The 21576-nt window shown below is 37.2% G+C and overlaps 1 protein-coding gene across 3 annotated transcripts in view; it reads left to right on the top strand.

Moving 5' to 3' along the window:
• NAA16 (N-alpha-acetyltransferase 16, NatA auxiliary subunit) overlaps nt 1-21576 on the top strand; it is a 61402-nt gene that overhangs the window by 5309 nt on the left and 34517 nt on the right. For all 3 annotated transcript variants that reach the window (XR_011682462.1, XM_071448273.1, XM_071448274.1), the window contains exons 2-8: nt 7026-7110; nt 9368-9472; nt 10035-10192; nt 11263-11397; nt 17180-17333; nt 18856-18975; nt 21107-21202. Coding sequence is in view for 2 of the 3 variants with exons in the window: in XM_071448273.1 (XP_071304374.1) it covers nt 7026-7110; nt 9368-9472; nt 10035-10192; nt 11263-11397; nt 17180-17333; nt 18856-18975; nt 21107-21202 (853 nt within the window). In the remaining variant the exon portion in view is untranslated. The remainder of the gene's footprint in view (nt 1-7025; nt 7111-9367; nt 9473-10034; nt 10193-11262; nt 11398-17179; nt 17334-18855; nt 18976-21106; nt 21203-21576) is intronic.

Below are 21576 nucleotides of genomic sequence, written 5' to 3'. Positions count from 1 at the left end.
AGGTGTGTCTGATCTCAGCTCTGATCTGCTGTGATTCACGCGATTTTTGGCTGAATCACTGTGTTGTTAAGGATGGAATGTTGAGATTAAATTGATGCTGAAGGCTTGTGTTGGTAATTGTCTTGAACTTGCTTGAAGATGCCAAAATAAAATTGTCACTTTTAAAGCCTGATGTTTATTTTACTGTGTTTTGTATCAGATACCACAAAACAGTGCTGGTGTTCATGGTTTCATTTACTTAACTGCTCTCAGATGCAGTTCCACTAGGTTGTGGAGCCACCTGCTTAGTCTGAGTTCTTGCTAAGGAAATTGCAATTCATCCCAGGAGATGGGGTAGATTGGGCTCTTCAGTACCTCTGTGCAAAGTGCAGATTGAAAATTACTGGAAAATGTCTGTCTGGGCTGTGACTTGTGTCATTTCTAGTGTTGCTGTTATGGTGTTTGCTCTGTAGGGCCACACATGTTCATAAACAGGAGAGAACTGTATTAAGTCAAGCAATGAAAAGTTACAAATGCAAAGTACTTGCCAGCAAGAGCTCTTTCTACTCTGTTTTCTTATTTCTGCCCTTTTGAAGCAAAGGATATTCTAGGAATTCAGATTGTATTGAGTGTGTGTGCACAGCACAAAATTACACTAGGCCTTAAGGCAAGCTTATTGATAATGCCTTCCCCTTTTAAAAGAGGTATATAGTTTAGAGGGCTGGTAAAGAGGTCTGTGGACAATAAATGGTGAAAAAACATTCTCTTATCGTACATGTTCTTTCCCATAATAAATAGAATATCAGTTTTATTCTGCCAATAATAAAGAATACAAGCAGCAAGTGATTACAGCTGTTACTACCAGCTGCATTATGTACCAAGTTTTGCATCTTCTGATGATTTGAACTTGAATAATTATGAAAATCTGGTTGAGGAGCAAAAATACTGTTGTTGTATACAGAGTATCATGATACTGAAATCTTAGATATTACTGGGACATTAATACATTGACCAAAATGTTACCACCATGTAGTGCTGGCTGCTTACTCTCTTGCACATCGTTGTCTGTGTTCTGACTCAGCACTGTTCTGCATTGCTAAGTCCCCAGGTCTGGGCAGGAATGATGTGGCCTGTCCATTTTGACAAGTAAAGCAGTCAAGGGTGTATCTATGTTGTCTTCCTCTTTTTATTTCAGATTATGAGGTTATGTTAGCTTCTCTTACCAGTGGAGTAATAGCAGACATGGGGTGGCCATGCATATATAAAATCCTGGTAGGGTATGGAGAATGGGTAGAAAAACTCTGGAATGGTTACCCTGGGACTAGAAGTTTAAGATGCTTGAGACAGGGTTTTCTTGGCCTCCGTGACCCAAAGCCTCTTCCAGCTGATACTTTTTTTATTCTCTAAAACACTGGTGACTTGAAGTCAGTGTAGAGAGAGGGAGAGGGATGCTGTTTGGCAAACCTCATGAAGAGGTTTCTAGTCTGTCTCTCATCTTCAGTGGTATCATGATACTTTCTTTTTGTGTATCAGCATTGGAAATATTCATATGGTTTGTAATATGAGGAGCATTTCCAACACAGATGCTGAATGCCTTCAAACAAGATGGACAGACCTTGCTATCCAACTGGTGAATAATTTAATAATTATTTATTAGCTTAGAAGCAGTAACTGCTGAATGTTGCCTAAATCTAAGGTACTGATTCAACTAATTTTGTAAGCTGCTGTAGGAAGTAGATTGCCTGTTTTATGTTGATGGCATTGTTTTATAGATGTGCAGTAAAACAAGGCTTTTTAAAAGGTCTGAGTGTTAAATGCCAATTAAGAATACTGACAGTGTGCTGATGTTCCTGTATTGGTTGTGCCTGGTTTTGGTCAGAAATGTGTATCAGTAATTTGATCAATCCCAAAGTAGTTGTCAGATAGCTCCTAGGAAAAAGTGCTGATCAGAAGCTGTGCTGTTGATAACTCTGTGGGTTTTTTACTACTGAACTTGATCACCATTGTGACTGGGAGAGATTTCCAGCATAACTGACTTCCAACACTCTTCCCATAAGGCTTGATGGAAGCCTTGCCCTTTTTCCCTAGGCTCTGAAGTTCCACATTTAGTCCTTGGTTTCCTGCTTTAAGCAGCACTTCCATCAGTGTTACAGAGCATTGAGAAGAGTAATTTTTTTTTTTAATGAATCCTAGGTGTTGCCAAAATCTTCTCCGAGTTCTACACCAAAATCTTGGCAACAGGAGCCAAGGCACTACTTGGCAAGAAGAATGTAGAAACTGTTGAGTGCTGAGAGGTCTGCAGGCAGGATTATATGGAAGTACAGTAGCAGGGAAGACTAAAACAAGTGATGTCTTAAACAAGTCTTATTGAGGAGTAGCTGAGGGAGCTGTGGATATTTAGCCTGGAGAAAAGGAGGCTCAAGGGAGACCTTATCACTTGCTATAACTGCCTGAAAGAAGATGGTAGTGAGGTGGGAGTCAGCATTTTCTCCCAGGTAACAAGTGGCAGGACAAGAAGAAATGGCCTCAAGTTGCATCAGGGGCGGTTTAGATTGGATATGAGGAAAAATTTCCATGCAGAAAGGGTGGTTAACACTGGAACATGCTGTCCAGGGAAGTGGTTGAGCCACCAACCCTTGGGAGTATTTACAAAGGCGTGTAAATATGGCACTCGTGAACGTAGTTCATTGAGAACATGGCAGCTGGACTTGGCAATTATAGAGGTCTTTTCCAGCCTAATGTTTCTCTCATTTGTTTTTCTAATAAAACTTGAAGCTGTATTTACCCAGCTATGTTAAAATTGTTTAATTTGGTTTGAAGTGCTTATTTTTCTGTTTGGTGGTTCTGATGCTCCATCATGTTTGTGGCAAGGCAGCCTATTGATGTGCAGACCTGTCTCAACAGAGTGTGGGCTGTACAAGTAGGATTGGAGAATAATGCTAAAATGCTGTTTATGGTTTGGATTTTGTGTTTGATAAACTCTTATCAAGAGACAGCAGAATCAATTTTTAAATTGCAGTGTTGTTAAAGAAATTGCACGTGGAATTATAGAGCAGCTTGGGTTGGAAGGGACCGTTAAGGGCCGTGTTGTCCAACCCGGTGCCATTAGGAGTGACATCTTCAACTAGATCTGATGGCTCAGAACTCCTTGAATATTTCCAGGAACAGGTCATCTGTCACCTCTGTGGGCAGCCTATTCCAGTGTTTCACCACTATAATCATAAAAAATGTCTTCCTTATGTCTCATCTGAATTGATCTTTTAGCCTAGAAACATCACCCATTAGCCTATCACAATAGGCCCTGCTAAAAAGTTGTCCCCACCTTTCTTACAAGCCCCCTTTACACAAGCTCACCATCAGGTGGGTCAGTGTACAATTTGGATTGAAGGTCAGTGCAGCTTTATTACAGTCACAGACCATCTTAAACAACTTTAAATTATTGAAACATGTAAGCTGATCAGGGAAGCCTGTTTGCTGTGTTTAACACTATTTGGTTTGATGCAATAGCTGTCCTCAGTCTTTGAATGTGATACTACTCTTTATTTAGTCTTCACATAAAAATGCTTTGTTAAATAATGCATCACTTGAATACCTTCAGAGGCACTGGGGCCATGGAGTGAAGAAGGGAATTGGTTGCTGCAGCTGCAGTCTCTCTTCAGTCACCAGTTGAGATTATTTTTTGTTAAGGCGACTTTTTGGAAGTGAGTGTTAATGTCTGAGATAATGGGATGTTCTTCAGCCATAAAATTGCCTGTGTATTAAACTATGTGTGGAAAAATGTAACTGTTCTCTCAATGCAGGGCCTTTTCCAAAGCAGCAGATGCTATGTCTAGGTAGATGTAGTTTGTAAAATCATCCCTGCACTAACCTGATGTTGTAAATAGTTAAACACAAGTAAGATATAAATGACACATGTGATTGAGTAGTGATATGTGAACTCCTTCTGTTTTATAAGTAATGCCAGTGATTCAAATCCTTGAGTCTGTTCATATTTAGTAGTGGAAGGGATTTTAGGTCTTTAAAAAAACGACATACAAAAAAAATAGAATTTATGAATGGCATTTTGCTAAGTAGATGCAGCAAAGAATTGTAATACAGGAATCAAATCTTTTCTTGTTTTTCATTGTTGTATCCTTGTTAGTAGGATTTTTTACCTTTACAATTACAGATACTTCTCAGATGCAGTGCCAATTTGACATCTGTGTAGAGGCACTTGATACTTACCTGAGAGGACACAAACTGGTATCTAGATTGGTATGGCAGTCTACAAGCAGATTATATGGTTGAGTTAGTGTTGAAAAAGGGAATAAATGAGATTTTTGCCAGATGAGGTAGCATCCTTCTAGGAACATCTTGTAGCAGAAGTTCTGAATAACATTTTGGTCTTGCCACAATTTCCCTTTGAGGTTTCAAGTGTGTTAACATTCACGATCTGATTTTAGCTTTAGCAGGAAGTGATTGCCATAAAGGGGTGATGGGGAGCATCACATTAAGCACTAGAGATAAGACAGTTAAAAAAACCAAACAACTCAGCAAATTAACTTGAGCTTTTAGTGAACCAAAGACTTAATACAGTGAGACAGATTCTAGTAAATGCATTTCAGCTACATTTGTCCTGATAAGTAAAAAAACCTTGAGAACACATGTGGAGACATCAGGCTTCCCAACTATATGATGTCCATCTGTCCTACCTGAAAGGAGGCTGTAGTAACATGGGGGTTGGTCTTTTCTCCTAGAACCTTCAGGATAAGAGGAAATGGCCTCAAGTTGCACCAGGGGAGGTTTAAATTTGATATGAGGAAAAATCTCTTCACTTGCAAGTGTTGTCCAGCATTGAAGAGGCTGCCAAGGGAAGGGGTTGGATCACCAACCCTAGATACTTTCAAGATGTGTAGATGTGGTACTTGGGGACATGGTTTAGAGGTGGACTTGGCAGTACTGAATTAAAGTTTGGACTTGGGCCTCCGAGGTTTTCTCTCAACCTAAATTAAGGATGCTGGCTGTCTTGTCAGCAAGCCAAGAAACTGAATATTGAACTTACATTTCCTCTCAGTGTGGAGTGTGTTAATTTCTCCCTCCCATTCATCTGTTGGGCATTAGAAAATGTGCTCTTGTCTGTCCTCCAAAAATCACATTTGTCTCTAATTATCTTCAATTCAGTTCTTATTCTAGGCCTGAGACTGAACTCTATAGGATAAAAATGTCAGAACAAGGATAATGGATCTGATTTCCTCCAGTAGTTAATCTATTTTGAGTGCACACTTGTCTCAAATAGCTTCTGGTTAAGCACTGCTGTATATTTGGGGTTTCACTCAACATTGCAAGAACCGTGAATGAATGTTCACTATTGCTAATTTTTAGGCATACTTGAATAAGTTTAGAAAGAATACATAGCACATTGTTGGCATTTTCCTAGGATTCCCTAAAAATGGTACAAAGCATCCTAAGTTAATGAAGAAAGTAGATGAGCAGGAGAGTGTCACCTTCCCCTAGAGGGGACTCCAAGTTTTGCCACAGGTTATTTCTGGTAAAAGATGTTGAAACTAGTTCTCAGTTAAAAAAAAAAAAAAGGCAAACAGATCTTTTCTGTTGCTGTTGTTTAAATGTGAATTCCCATAGTACAACTGTTTGCTTCTCTAGCCATCCTGCCAGAAATCAGTCAGGCAGATCAACCTGATCTCATATCAAGGTTAGCTCTCTTTTGTTTTGAGAGTTGATTTTGGTGACCTCCAAGGGTTCCTGCTGGCCTAAATGATTTAATCTGCACTTAGTCATGATTAGCTGCAAGTGTCTTGAGTTGCAGGCATCAAGAACCTAAAAACTGTCTGCAGTTAAGCCCTTCCTCACCGACTGGGGGAGGACCCTTGTTTTGCTACCTTAGCCAATTCCCCAAAGTGAGCATGCATATGCTTCTGTATTGCTTTTACCCTGTGAAATAATGGGATAATCTGTTCTGATGGCAAAGGAGTTACTGTCTCCATATTAATTTAACACAGATTTTGCTTTTATCCTGGAAGATTGATGGAGTGGGAATGATCCATGAGAGACTGCTAAAGCACTCAAGCACATAACTGAAATGACATATCTTCTCCTGAGAATAGCTATCTAAATTGCAGCAGGACAATACTCTTTATTAGCTGAAAATGATGCCAAGTTAAGCCTGGTTTGGTAGTTTTTCTACAGTTAAAAAGCATAAGTGACCTGGAATCACTTTCATGCTTACTGACCCAAGCATGCCTTGAACTGGTTTAAACAGATTTGTCTTAGTGATCCACTGTAGTGATCAGTAGTTGATTTAAATTGCTAAAACCTTAGTGTTTTAGGTAGTATCTTCCTAAAGAGGAAAAGGGACCCATGTTCACATTTTTTTTCTTCCATATGTTCCCACAGTTAAACCATACAGTTTGCCAGTTTACCTAGTAATTAGGTAAATGGTATTCTAAGTATATCTATAAGTAGCCTTTAGCTGCACTATTACAGGTAGAAATTAAATGTTTTATTTTTTTAATACATAGGTAAATTCTCCCAACCTGATACCTCTATCACTTAATCAAATGAGGTTATAATAAGTGTTTCCTACTTCATGGTTTCTCGCTTTTTTCTAAAAGTCTGTATTGGCAACTAGGAAAGTTTTCTGTCTTGAAATGTCTTTTTCTGGGAAGTCACTAGGCCAAGAAAATGGGATTTTGAAAAGAGTGTCTAGACTCTGAGATTAATTCTCCTCAAAAGTTCTGTTGAGTCAAGATTCCTAACTGATTTCTATTTTAAGAATTTCTGAATTGAAGTAGATACTGCTACTTCCCTTTCCTATTTCTGTTGAAAAGGAATTACTTTTTTAATAAAAAAGTAGACCATGAGGTAGAGTATTTGTTGCGTGTTCTGAATGCTGAGAAGAAGCAATTTAATATGAATAGATATATTTGTCTAGAGGTTGGTGGTGATCTGATCACCATACCTTGCTGGACGAGTGACTACATTTGTAATAGTATGTTAAGGTACTGTGGTTTTAAATGCATTTCAATGATTATATTTCACATCTTTTACAGAAATGTTACGAACAAAAACAGTACAAAAATGGACTCAAGTTCTGCAAGATGATCCTTTCTAACCCAAAATTTGCTGAACATGGAGGTAACTGCAGACTAAAGATTATTTTTTTTTGTCTCCTGTCAAGAGCTTAAATGTTTTATTAGTCTACATCATACTGTTGAGAAAGAAAAGAGCATGTTGTGGAATGTGATTCTGTTGTTATGACTGAATAATTACTCTGGATTTTCAGTCTTTGTGGATTCAGATCAGGTTTCCACTCTGCCTCAGTCAAACACTCCTGTGCACTGGGATGTTGAAGATGAAAATACATGGTGGAAGCAGCACTTCACTGAAGCTTCCAACTTGCCTTTCTAGGTTTCTGGGTCAGAATGCTAGTGTGGGTTTTCCTTACATTCCTATTTAAAGCAAGCCCAGCCTTTTTTTGAATATTATATGAATGTGTTCTGCCAATAAATTAAAAATCTGGAGGGTTTTTTGTCAAGTTCATAGGCTTAAATTTTCTGCACTGCATACCGAGTTGCTGCTTAAAGGGAGCAGAGTTCAGTGTAATACTGTTGCTGTTAATACGTGAAGCTGAAGACAGAATCTGGTGATCCTGCTCTGATAAGTATTGTAGGAAACAGGGCAGCAGAATATTGCTTCAATTTACATCTGTTAAATTCTATTTACATCCTCAATAGGATACTCTAGTCTTACTGTATTACAGGTTTCTGTTACATTATTCAGACACTTTCCTTCTGATACAGTGGATTTTTTAGGGTTTTTTTTTTTCTGTTGAAGCAACCTAACACTGAGTGTGCATGTACTGTGTTAGTAAAATTATTTTCCTACTTAATGCTGTCAGATCTTGTCAAAATGTTTGACTAATCCTTTTTGTGCTTCCATTCATGTTTGCTGTTTCTTTGTTGTCTTCATTACTTCCCTAGAGATAAAAGCAGGTTTTTTTGTTGCTTCAAATCTAGAGTGGTTCAGCTCTGACCTAATGCATTTGTCTCTACTATCACTTCTGTTTTTGTAACATCTCAGTATACAAATCTGTCTTTTCTGCTCTTGCTGCCTCTTAAACTTTTCCAGGACAGCTAGCTGCCTTGGCAAGCCACATACTACATGGCTTTGAGCCACTCATGGCTTTGAAGCTTGGGAGTAAAGCCTGGAATGGACAGCTGAGGCAGAACTAAGCCAGTGAAATGATCTGGTGGAAAGCTGCACTTGTCACCTTAAGCCTCAGAGAAAGAGTTTCAAAAGTTTAGTGAGAAGGTGGCAAAACAGATGGATTGATGTGGCTTGGCAGTTATCTCCCTGGTGTGGGACGGCAGTATTAGCTTGCTCCCTTTCCCAACTGTGCAGATATTCTTCTTAAAATGTCTTAATGTCACTTGAAAGGTATCATTCTGGCTTTCTCTGTTCTTACAGTATGGATGTAGGACAACTAAAAAACAACAACAAAAAAAAGCCCTTGACTAGTTTTGGGTCATCATTCACTTATAGGTGTACTGTGCAGAAAAAGTGTTAAATGGGTCTATCAATAAAACTTCAAACTGCTGTTACAGCTGACCTTGAGGTCATGGTCTGTTGCTATTAATACTGGGGAAGAGGTTGTAGTTGGAGGAAAAACAGAGCATTATGATGAAAAAGGTGACTGATCTTCTGGCAGGAACCAAAACAAGTGGTCTCTTATTTAACAAAAACACTGAAAAATGAATCTGGAACAGGTTTCAGACATAGTGCATGCATTACATGCAACTTGCTTGTCTACTGTGTGCCTTGAAGAATGGGGGAAGAGGGAGAGCAGTAGTCATACCAACCTACTGTTTGCAATCCTGTGCCTCTCAGAATGTTGATTAAAATGTTATTGCATTGTGGTCTCATACACTTGTAATAGGGTAGCAGTAAATATGCTTCCCTTAACTAATGCTTTGTAAGAAGTCTGTAACAGGGGAACAGACTGTGACAGAGATTGGTTTCTTGTAGTGGACACAGCCTTTTTTCCCCTTGGTCTTTTCATGGAGAACTTTAATACACATTGAGGAGCTCTCTAAATTTGCTCTAGCTTACTGTTAACTCACTCAAAGCCAGCTAAGTGTATTTTTTAATTAATAAAAGTTAGTGTTGTCTGTTTTCGTCACATCTGCATGATGCTCTACAAGTGATCTTTTTAGGATGAGTTTCAAGAAAGGAAATGATCCATGTAATAGTCTTCAGCTGTCCTAGGCTGCTATTGTGATCTAAATTTATTTTTTAATGGGGGACTTTACTGTGTAACAACTTCAAAGGATATCTGCACTGTGAAGCTGGCATATGGGAAGTCAGAAACATAAGTATCTGATACTTCTTACAGAGACTCTTGCGATGAAAGGACTGACCTTGAACTGCTTAGGGAAGAAGGAGGAAGCGTACGAATTTGTTCGTAAAGGACTTCGTAATGATGTGAAGAGTCACGTCTGTATCCTTTGTAGTACAAAACCTGATCGTTTTGCTATGGCACACTATTGATGCACATCTAAGATGCTGAGATTGTGACAAAGACTTCTGATGCACAAAATTTTTGTCGGTGAATCGAGTGGAGTTCTGTGTTTTTTCCTTACTGTAAAAGCTGGAGTCTAATTGAGGTTACAGATAGGCAAGCAAGGAAAAGTAGAAATTGTACACACAATCCATTGTTAGAATGAAACACTTCTATGAGTAAGAATTCCTACTGTAATTGTGGCAGCATGTTTTAAACAATAAATCTGTGACTAACTCTTACAGTCTGGTGGAGTTTGGATAATTTAATTTGTAAAACAGTGCTCAGAGGGTTCTGAATATGACTTAAGCAGTAACATGTCATTTAAAAAAAATTGGAAACATTTAATATTCTACAATGTGTTAGTAAAGTCTGGCTGCAGTAATCCATCTTCATTTGTAAGGGTACTGATCTTCGAGGAAGACGTCGTTTGGCCTCTAACACAAGTGCCCTGCAGTTACTTTGTGAAAATTGTAAATGTATCTTCCTTAACCTGCATTAGGTTGGCATGTCTATGGTCTCCTGCAGCGTTCGGATAAGAAATATGACGAAGCCATCAAGTGTTACCGGAATGCACTTAAACTAGATAAAGACAACCTACAGATCTTGAGAGATCTCTCTCTGTTGCAGATTCAGATGAGGGATTTAGAAGGATATAGAGTAAGTATTCTCTTTGAATTCCCACTCATTGCTGCTCGCCTTCTCTTGTTCTATTCCTCTGTGAAGCCTTTTATTGGTAGTATTTCTGTTGCTACTCTTTATCTGTTTCAAAAATATTTTAAGCTATTGTTTAGGAAAGCAGGAAAAGATACTGCAGTAAAGCTCTATATGAGGTTGAGAGCAGAACTAGAAATATTTGTTCTGTGCAATTGGATTCACTAGTCACTTTGTAAAAATAGTTCTTAACTCATTTTTTACTAAAATAGTAAGAAAAAGGTACAGTACTTAAATTAGCAAGTATTTATCAAGCAATTGTGAACCCTACAAACTGTGTTTTGGGTGCAAATGCTGAAGGTGTTTTTGGTAAGAAGTACACTATGACATTTCTTGTTAGTATGTGGGTAACTTGCCCATGATGACTGATTCTGGAATCCCAGTGATGATGATTATTATTATAAAAAAAACCTTAAAATTTGTCCAAAACCAGTGAGTAGTTTCAAAATGGCTGAACTGATTTGTCTGTTTCATATGAAGTAGAGGACTGGACTGTGGGCTTGACATTAATTGGTCTCCTTACTAAGGATGTTCATTCCCTTGAATTTGCTAATGCAAAGGGAAAATAGAATCGCTGACCCAAGGATATGATTTGACTTGAGAAGAAGTTCTGAGAAGCGTTGCAGTAGTTTGTGAGGACTTTGTGCCTATGAGAGTGAATGCTACTCTTTCAATGGTAGTGAGCTCCTGCCTTCTGCTGGAAAGGGCTTTCTGAGATTTCAAAGCCCTTTGGAAATAATTTAGGCCCTTAGGAGGTGCTCTTGAAAATGACACCTTCTGTGTCTCCTCAAATAGATTTTATGTGTTGTTCCATGGCTTGTGTATTTAGAATGTAACCTCCAAATTTATGATACAGAAATGTGCTGCTTTTCACCATGCTGTTAGAATTTCAAAGGTTGCCTAGGACTTTTAAAAATTCTTTTAAAATATTAGCTGTCTTGGTGTTAAATCATGATACATGTGTAGTAACTCTGGTTAAAAATTCTTCTTTTAAAATGGCTTTTCTTTTACTGAAGGAGACAAGATACCAGCTGCTTCAACTGCGCCCCACACAACGCGCTTCCTGGATTGGATATGCTATTGCATACCACTTACTAAAAGATTATGATATGGCCTTAAAATTACTTGAAGAGTTTAGGAAAACCCAGCAGGTAAGATTTCCTGGTCTGGAAAGAGAACACTTTTTGTATAAGGGATGGAATCTGAGGAATTAATTCTTTGGGAGTAGAAAACTATTATGAATTGGTAATAAATTTGTTATCTGTGAAGTTTTCTGCTTTGAGAAATAAACTGTAAGAGTTTAATTTATAAGAGTAGTCTCATGTGAAGTAACTTAATGCTTGTGAGACTTGTAGCTAGAGAACCTGTGATGATCCTGCCCCTTTACAGTAGGTGAAACTACAGAAAATACTTTAATATTTTGGATGCGCTTATTTGCCCTTTCTCCTGCCATAGTCTGGATGCCATTACATCTCTACAAAGAATGAAATATTGCCAGTGGTTTGTATGCATCTGTATCTAGTATACTTAAAATCAATGCTTGGTTTCAAAGTAACATGAATGTGTAGCTGAAGAGTCTTTGATCAGATGTGGTGTAGGTGAGATCTGAGTAAATGAAATCATACAATCCTAAAATCACTGAGTTTAGCCTTGTTTTGAGAGACGCTACTCCTGTGTTCTGATAGTGGTAATGCAGAGCTATAAAGTCTACATTAGCAGAACAGAGTGGATGTGTTGATTATTCTGCAGCGTGGAAAGAAAAAGAAACATGTTTATAGATCCATTCAGCTGGGGAGGCATCTGGAAAGTACTGTGTAAAAATACTAAGATATTACCTGACCTCTAAACTGTGTTTTTAAAACAAAAATCTCATATCCTTTTTGAGTTGTTATATATGGGTTTAAGTGTAAGAAAGGAAATAAATGGCGAGGAGAGACCAGTGTTTATCTTGATCACATGTCATGGTCAAAAAAAGGATGTTGCAAGCTGGGTATATATAGCTTGATATTTCAGAAGAGCTGTAACTTCAGCATTGAGTAAAAGCTGGAAAGAGTAAGTTTTAATCAAAATTGGGTCATCTTCTGTGAGTGTTTGACAACCAAAAAGTCATCATTCTCAAATGAGTCAGCAGTGCCCAGTCTGAGTTTGGTGTCAAAATGACTGAGTTAGAAAGAAAGACTATATAGTAGATGGAAAACCAGAAAATGTCGCATAAGAAACTCTAAAAAGAGGCTCTTCAAGGTGCCAAGGTATTGGCACCTTGGAAGTGGTGGTGTTTGTGTTGCTGTCTTTTCTAAAGGGTTGTGTGTAAATACGTTTGTTTGAGGGCTGTCATGATACACTGTGCAGTCTAGTGACTAAGCCAGATTTAAATACTGTAGATGAATGCATTGTATTGCTTGAGTCTGCTGTGCAAGTTAGCACCATCTTAAATCTCACCCAAACAAAGATGATCTTAAGATGAGTTCAAACACTGATGCCATTTTCTGATAAAGCTGGAGCTATTTGGGGAATTCATGTAAATAGGAAGGTGGCTTGTACTTGTACAATGAGCTGGTTTAACTGTTGATTTGTATCATGTCATTCAGAGGCAAGTGGTGGAAAAGCTGCTTGGGCATTGAAGGACAGAAATATGCTACAAATATTGGACAACATAGTTTTATAGGAAATTAGTCCCATTGAACCTCTCCTCTTTTTTTTTGAGATTATTAGAGACAGTTAAGTAGGTATATTTTTTTTCTCCTCCAAAACACTAAAAATACGTATGCACACATTAGTTGCATTTCTCTTGAAAATAGTCTTGTGCTTTGTTGTGCCAGCTCCCTGAAGAGTGCAGGCCCAGGGGGAACCCTAAACACTGGAAGAGAGAATCAATGTAGTTGGGTCCAGAGCAGTCAGGAGAGCCCAGGCGAACTCACAGCTCAGTTTTGCCATGCGTTGGCTCTTCCACAATACTCCCCAAATGTACTGCTTTTGCAGTGTCTGGATTTTTCAGTCCTGCAGTTAAAATAATTAAGTTCAGGACATTGCATGGATCTTTGAGGAGATACACATCTTGCTTACTTTCCTTCCCAAATCTCCCCTCTTGGCCTGTAGTTCATATGCACTCAAGTTGATAGATGAACTTCTGTGATGGACTTTACAGACAATTGCATGTGACTGCAATAGAAAAGCGGTAATTTAAAAGGAGGATTAAAAGACTGAAGGGTATCCAAACGACTTGTGAGCAGCACACTTCAACAAACAGATGTTTTTGAGGAGTTTTATGGCAATCTGTATTAGGCCTGATACTGTGTACCATTCATGTTAATGAATAGACAAGGAAATGTAGCATGTTGCATAAAACGCTGCTGTCATAATAATTGAGAAATAATGGTAATGCAGGATGATGGTATTTATTTATGTGAATTACTCAGGCAGCTCTGTCCTTTCAGATATGAATGCAAACAGCCAACACCAAGCAGCAAAACTAAGAAAAAAAATCAAGGAACTGTCTTTTTAGTGATTGTAGATTAATATCTGAAGATGCAGTATTACAAAATAATGCAGCTAATCTAGCTACAAGTTGTTGCCAAAACCAGGAATCTGAGTTTTTCCTGTGTGCTCACCCCACTTCCTTGTGCAGTACTGGCTGACTTGTGGAGGGTTGGTTCAGGAAGCCTAAGTGCCAGAAAGATAATCACTCTTGGGAAGGATTGATTGGCTGAATTGAATAACTGTGAGGTGATAGAGGAAGGGGAATAATAGAGGGAAGTGAGCTGCCTTTGTTGATCCAGGCTGCAGTTAGTCTGACTTAGTTTGCTGTAAAACTGTCCTTCAGGGCAAGCTTATGGGTGAAAAGTAAAGTAGGCTCTTAGTTGAGACAAGCAGGGATTTTTATCCATAAAGTACTCCTTGCTTAGCAGGGAAAATAAAGGAAGGAATAATAGTGTCAGGAAGCTGATTAACAAAGTGATAAATTGCTTTTTATCCTTGACAGTTTTATTCTAGTGGCTAAGTTATCACTGGAAATGGTGAATTTTCTCTTAGTGTGTTAAGATCAATGTTGCCTGTCATCTGAAAGCTGTAAATTGGCCAGATGCACAATATTTCAATCAAAAACAGGTTATGAGGTTAAAGGCAGACATCACTGCAGGAAATGTAACAGCTTGTGCTGTCCTAGCTTAAGTCAAAATTATGTAAGAGTCAGTTCAGAATTAAAGTTTTGAGAACCAAGGTGTAAAGCAACTATGCAATTCGTTTTACTGTTGTATGTCCCGTTTTTCCTTTCTTCTTTTCCAGAACAATTTTTTTATTCTTAATTTTTTATTTTATTCATAATTTTCGCATCAGGCCCACAAATACAGATATGGACAGAAAACCTCTGGAGTTTTGGGGGTCTGCTCTTAGGTATGTTTTGGCTGCATCTTGTCACACTCTTTCAGTGACAGTTGTGAGGGGACTTGTGCTTGAAAAGCTGATCCTTCTTTGGTCTAGGAGGAGAGGAAAAAATCTATTCTGAAACAGCAGAATTGAGTTCAGGAGAAAGTTGGACATCTCCTGTGGAAGAATCCTAACACTTCTAGGGGGAGGGAGGAGTAAAGATGTATTTAGAAGCAATAACAATGGTGTGGGCACTGTCTTTATAGAGTATCTTATTCTTTATAAAACAATCTGATTATTCAGATTAACTACTGGGGTTGTTAACTTCTTGCCTTCTGATGAATTGCAGATTTAAATCTTCATTAAATTGATGAAATGTCAAGGTATCTTTGAAAATTGACTTTTCTTAAAATTACTTTTAAAAATAACTTTTTAAATGGAGTGATAGTAAGTGCAGTATCTTTCTGGTGGATTTACTCTATGTGTAAGAATAATTGTTTTGCTGGTTTTTTTTGGTTGTTGTGGGGGTTTTTGTTGTTTTTTGGGATTTTTTTTGTTTGAGTTTTTCTTTTGTTTTGGTTTGGGTTTTTTTGTTTTGTTTTGGTTTTTTTGTTATCCTGCTGAGCCAAAACAGCCATGAGGCAGTCAATAGATATGTTTGTGTATATATTGGATATGTATTGTGTATATATTTTTTATGGCTTTTTGGGTAATCTGTGTTTCAAAGGCCTAAAACCAGTTCATGATGTGCCAAAAAAGCTGTGCTACTTGTGGAATCTGGAATTTAGATATGTGTATTTTGTTGGAGGAAAGGATATTTTTAGGAGGAGGTGAAGGAGAAAGAACTGAATTGGTGCTGTGCTCTGCAGTTTGGTTCCATGGTATTGCAGTAAGGATCAACAGGAAGACCTGCGTAGTGCTTAACCCCGTTCCATGAGTCCATGCTGTGAAGCAGTTAAAATGCTTTCCTGGTAACAATGTTTTTATTAGTGATTTCTAGTGGGTGATAGAGACTAGAAATTGTGCAAAGGTGGAAATGGAAGTGGAACTGTAGTTGAGAGCTACTTTGAGAAGTGTATAGAATTTCATGCTACCTGCTCACTACTTTGTGTATGGTATAGTCTTGTTCCATTAGTGATCATTTGCTATACTGTATTAGCTGGTAAAAAATATACTTGAATGATATCATTTTCATAGTTCATTGTCAGATACATACATCTTTACAGTATTTTATTTAGTTATACTATCTTTCAGACCTCTTATATATAAAAGCAAATATTTCTAAAAATGCCCAGCAGTACTGTAAAAGTTGGCTCTCAAAATCTGAAGAGCATGTAATCACAAATGCTAAATCCTATAGAATCTGTTTGTGCTTTGGGAAGGGCTGGAAGTGGTGGTTTAGGATTCTATTCTTAATAAGAAAATTCCTTTCACCCAGTGTAATATTTTGGTTGTTTGTGTTGTTTTTTCTTATTAAATAATTTGTCTTTAAAGATCAAGGAAAAGCTTTTTTTAGGGAACAGAATCATAGTAAACTGTTTAGTGACCAATGTGACTTTGAAGTGTTGGTTGCTCAGAAAGAAACAAAGTATGTAGTGTCACAGGAAAAATATCATTAACATTTGTGAAACTCAATCGTTTCTCATTGTCTATTATGTAAAAAATCATGTTAGGTTATAAGTCTCTCTCGCAATTTCTATTGGGACAGTACATTTCATATGATTTTATTGCTCTGTTGGGCATTTTCTGGAGATTGCATTTGCTCTCTAACATTCTTGCAATTAGAGTAGTTTTGTATATTAGTGAAGAGCATTTACTATGAAAAGAATTACTATAACTCTGGCAAGACTTTTCATTGCCTAAATCCACTTTAGGGAGTGATCTCTGAAAGGCATGATTTTCAATGTTACCCTACTTCCTTGGCTGTTTTAGCCCTGCGAGGTGGATAAGCCAGTAGTTGTACTGTAGCCTCTAGAAAGTCCTAGGTTTGCAACTGCAGGCAGACCTAAAAATAATTATCTGCTGCTTGAAAAATTCTGTATGCTTGTGTGCTGTATTTTCTCAGGAATTGAAGTTTAATACAGAGAGCGCTTGGTTAGAGAGAAATAGTGTAAGTTTTCTATCTGAAAAATTCCAGTTTTCAAGGTATGGATGGGTCATTCCTCTTGGAAATAGTTTGATCCAGAACTCTGGTATACTGAAAATGATGCTGTTAGACCCCAGCCATCTGCTGTAGAACTTCTGTCAAAATTGTTGTGTAGCACATAAGTGTTTCAGAAAGAAAATGTATGAAATGTTTGCTTTCTCTCATACAATTCACTTTTTAATTAGCTTGCCACAGTGATAGAAAAAGAGAAATAAAGGATTTATTCTAAAATGTTAACTGCAATGGATATCCTTAAATGAATCTGATTTGATTGTGAGTAATGGAAGTTTTACATTTTGAATGTTTAGATGGTGTATATAAACAGACCTGGTTATGTTCCATAGCTTAAATCTTGTATTCTGTAATACAGCATACATTTAAGGTACAGGTAACTGTTAACTGTTACATTGTTTTCTTCCCCCCAGGTTCCTCCTAACAAAATAGATTATGAATATAGTGAACTGATTTTATATCAGAATCAAGTGATGAGAGAGGCAGATCTTTTTCAGGAGTCCTTAGAACATATAGAGACCTATGAAAAGCAAATATGTGATAAATTAATAGTAGAAGAAATCAAAGGTAAGTCATTATTATTCTTCTCTTTCCCAGTTTTGTTAGAAATTTTTGTTAATAGCTTTCAGATACAATAAAGCAGTGAAAGGAAGAAAATAGAGCATGTAAAGTCTTTAATTTATTTGTAACAATTGCTATAGGAAAACTGATACTAACAGATTAACAGTTTTGTGCACAAGTAAATAACTTTTCCTACCAAAGGTGGTAGTGGATGCAGGTAGTCTCTCTGGGTTTGACACAGAAATAGAGGAAATCTCAGAGATTATGTTGGTACACTAGAGTAGCTTTCCATAAATCAGAACTATTATAATCCAGTTTTAATCTTATGAAAAAGAATTTCATAAAGGATACTGTTTGAAGTACAAAGATAAATTTTTCTTTATTTATGGCTGAAGTGTCAAGTTCTTGTTTCCTTTTCAAGTTTCCTAATGTACTTATTGAAGTGAATACTACAGTTGACCTTTTTGGTTAAAAATAACTCTCAGTTGTTTTGTGGATTTGAAGTGCTAAGACCGAGTTCTGAATATGTGTGAGTAATGGCACGTGTTCTTCAGCTACTCCTTGCCTGCACACTTGTGATCAGGGCTGACCCTGACCAGTGGGGCAAGCCCCACACAGCTGCCCACTCACTTCACCCAGCCTCATTTTTCAAGTCAGGAGAGAATAGGAAGAGCAAAAGGAGGAGAACTTGTGCATGGAGATGAAGATCGCTTGAGTGATGGAAAGGGAAAGGAAGGCAAATCAAACCTAGCTCCTTGACTTACACAGTCCCTGTACACTTCCCATAGACTGATGCTCAGCTAGTCTCCAGGCAATGGCTACCTGCCCCAACACTCCTCCTTAATTTTCACTGCTTAGTAAGAAACTAAATAGCACAAAATATCTCTTTGGCCAGTTTGGATCAGCTGGCCAGGTTGTGTCCACTCCTGCCTTATTGTCCACCCTTGTCTACTTGATGGGTGGCAGAGTAGGGGTGGAAAACAAAGCCTTGGTGGTCTACAGGTACTGCTTAGCAGTGGTGGAAATGTTGGTGTATTTACCAGCATTTAGTCACAAATGCCAAAACACAGCCCAGCGTGAGCTGCTGTGAAGAAAATGAATTCCCTTCAAGCTAGACCTGGTAGAACAATTTACTTAGCAGCAAACCAGTGTGATTTAACCAGTTAAAAACTGATTAGTTGATGTGAAAAATGTGCTTAAGTAAACAGCTTGATAAAAACTGATCTAGTTGTGTGATAAAGTCCTGGAAGGAGGAGTTGCTTTTATTTGATATTCCCAATAGCTATTTTAAATACTCAGATACAGACATTCAGGTAGTCTTTGTCTTCACAGGTGATGAATATTCTGAGCTCAATATGTGGTAGCTTCGAGTAGCGTTCGTACCATGCAGCATATGCCTTTGGGAAAATAAGGCCTCTTTTTAAGAGTCTGTCTATGTTTAAGAACAATTTTATATATCTAGTATTGTCAACTTTACTCACACGTGTTTTGTGATGTAATTCATAGTTCTGTACTGTGTTGTTTCTAGGAGAGATGTTACTGAAGTTAGGAAGACTGAAAGAAGCTGGTGAAGTATACAAGGAGTTAATTGAGCGTAATGCAGAAAACTGGTATTATTATGAAGGCTTGGAAAAGGCCCTACAACCCAGTAAGTTAAGCTACACAGATACAGTGAAAATATTTATGATACAGGATACACTGTTTGATATGGTCCTGCTTTAGATTAGAAAGTTCTACTTGACAGAAAATCATATACCTTCTAATCTTGAATTGTATGTAATATGTTCTTTCATTTTTAAAATGTTCACTGAAAAACTTGTATGCATGAAAATACCAATACCAAGTTTTATCTTCTTGGAACTAAGGGTGGTATTTAGTAAGATGCTTATATGAAGAACATTGCCTTGCCACATGTGAACTTGGAAACCAAATGGCTAATAATTCCTGTCTAGTAGTTGATTATCAGACTTATCATATGCCACAATTTTATGTAATTAGAATTTTGAAATGTGTTTATGTGGTACCTCTTTCTAGAGGCATGTAGAAAATACTCAAATATCTATTTAGGATGGCCTTTTAAGGCAGACCATCTGAAAAAAATGCCCTTTTTTCCCTATTTTTTTAAGTTGGCACTTCAGAAGGTAAAGGTGATAAATGTGTTAATGCCTTTGTTGCTTCAATGCCAGCTCATGTTTCTGCTATTGTGTTTTTCCAGAAAAAATAGCTCACTTTTCAAAACTGCAATATTGCAACTATTCATGCTATATTAAGTGTTTTGCAGTGATAACTTTCCAGAGTGTTTACATTTATATGGAATGGTTTCTTTGTATTTATCTTTTCACTAATTAGTGAAAGTTTATTGGAATGATTCTGATGACATCATAAATCATAAGCTCACAATTATATTATTTGTAGATGTTATAGCTGCATTACATTTCTCAACCAACTTTCTTCTAGAAAGTTTTACCATTGGGTCTCATGAGCTCTGAGAATACAGCTAGTGATTGGGTAATGAAAACAAATTTTAATTTGTTACATATATTCAGAGTGTAGTGTTGCTCTTTGAGTGGTTTTCCTGGTGAATCCATAGAGTTGAATCACATGGTTATTGTCTCAGAAATTAAGCTACCCAGGAACTCAGTTATTCTCTCTGATACAACAAATTTGTTGATGAAAGCATGTAGTTTTTAACCAAGAACCAGTCCCGTAGTTTTTGACATATTAAAATCCTGTGTAGACTAAACTGTACTAATTCTATAAAACTAATAATGCTACTTTATTTTTTTAGGTGGTCTTAGGACTATTTCCTCCCCCATGGTAAGTTCTGGAGCTCCAACTTGTGACTTCAATTAGGGCTTTTATATGCTTTAGTTCCAGTCCAAACAATACTTTAGCATTACTTTTATAACTCTACATCTGTTGGAGACACTGGGTAATAGATTCCCCCCCCTTCCCCAACATCTGAGCTCAGTGACAAGATAAATTGTTTTTCTTATGAAAGGAAAACAGATATATTTAATACATGTGTATTGTAGCCTTGATCTGTACATTCAGTTTTAAATTGTTTGATGAATTTAATATTTTAATATTTAAGCAAAATCGATTTTATTTACATTAAAAATGGCATTTTAAAGCAAAAGATTTAGCAAAAGCAAAAGTGTTATTTAAGTTCTAACCACATTGGAGCTCCAAAGCATATTATGGGGGAAAGGGGAGGAGTGGGCAGAAAATCTTCAAGTAGCTTTATTTTTGATAAGCATTAAGGTATAAAGAGTTGGTGCTCAGTACTTACTGGCAGTACTCTACCCTGGTTTTGCTGTCACCAGAGGATCTATAACAGAAGTGTATAGTGTGCTATCTGTATACCTGTGGTTTAGAAATGCAGCATGTTTCTCTGAATGCTTTAAGTCTGAAATGAATGCATAGTGAAAAAAGGGTTAATTGAAGCTATGAGTGTAATACAATGAGTGAATGGGTCTGAAGGACCATGTAACTGAAAGAAACCAAACTCCAGCTCTGTGTGATTGAATGTGCAAGGTTATGGTCCTGTTTACAGTTTATCCTTAGAGTGATTAATGCTGGTAGTTGTGTATTGTATATACGGTGTGTTCTCAGTATGATTTTTGTTTATGATTAACTGGAAGAAGTAACATGAAATGTTTAAATTGTTCCAAATCCACATAAGGAGTCTAGTTTGATTAATTCTCAACATTTAAAGACATTTAAAAGAATAGGTTTTTATGTCTGTTACTTATATCTGTTGTATTTGCTGATAATAGGCACTTTAGAAGAGAGGCTTCAGATTTATGAAGAAGTTAGTAAAAGGCATCCCAGAGCAGTTTCACCTAGAAGATTACCTTTAAACTTTGTTTCAGGTAACAAGTTGCATATCTGTTCTGTAATAGTTTTTTTTCCCTATATTTTTCTGCAGTTTTCCTCAGGCTGTTTAATGTGTATTTAATATTTACTTGTGCATTTAATACCTACTTGAACAACCTAGACAAATCAAATGTATGCATTTCTCTTGGCTTAGACATAGTTCTTTTATATTTTAGGAGTTGATAGAAGAGCTTCATACACTCAAATATGGTGATAGGAGCAATGTAATATTTGTGATGATAAAATTACAGTACAGAATGATATGTAGATAGTAGGAATTTCTATACATAATTTTTTTGCTTTATGCAAGTTGAGAATCATGAGTTAAAATGTAGGGTATAGTACACTTTAATTCAAGGTGTGGGTGTAT

The sequence above is a fragment of the Agelaius tricolor genome, unplaced genomic scaffold, assembly GCF_023055355.1.
Source record: "Agelaius tricolor isolate 1412-34295 unplaced genomic scaffold, bAgeTri1.0.p SCAF_26, whole genome shotgun sequence".
Lineage (NCBI taxonomy): Eukaryota > Metazoa > Chordata > Aves > Passeriformes > Icteridae > Agelaius > Agelaius tricolor.
This window is presented reverse-complemented; position numbering and strand designations above follow the sequence as displayed.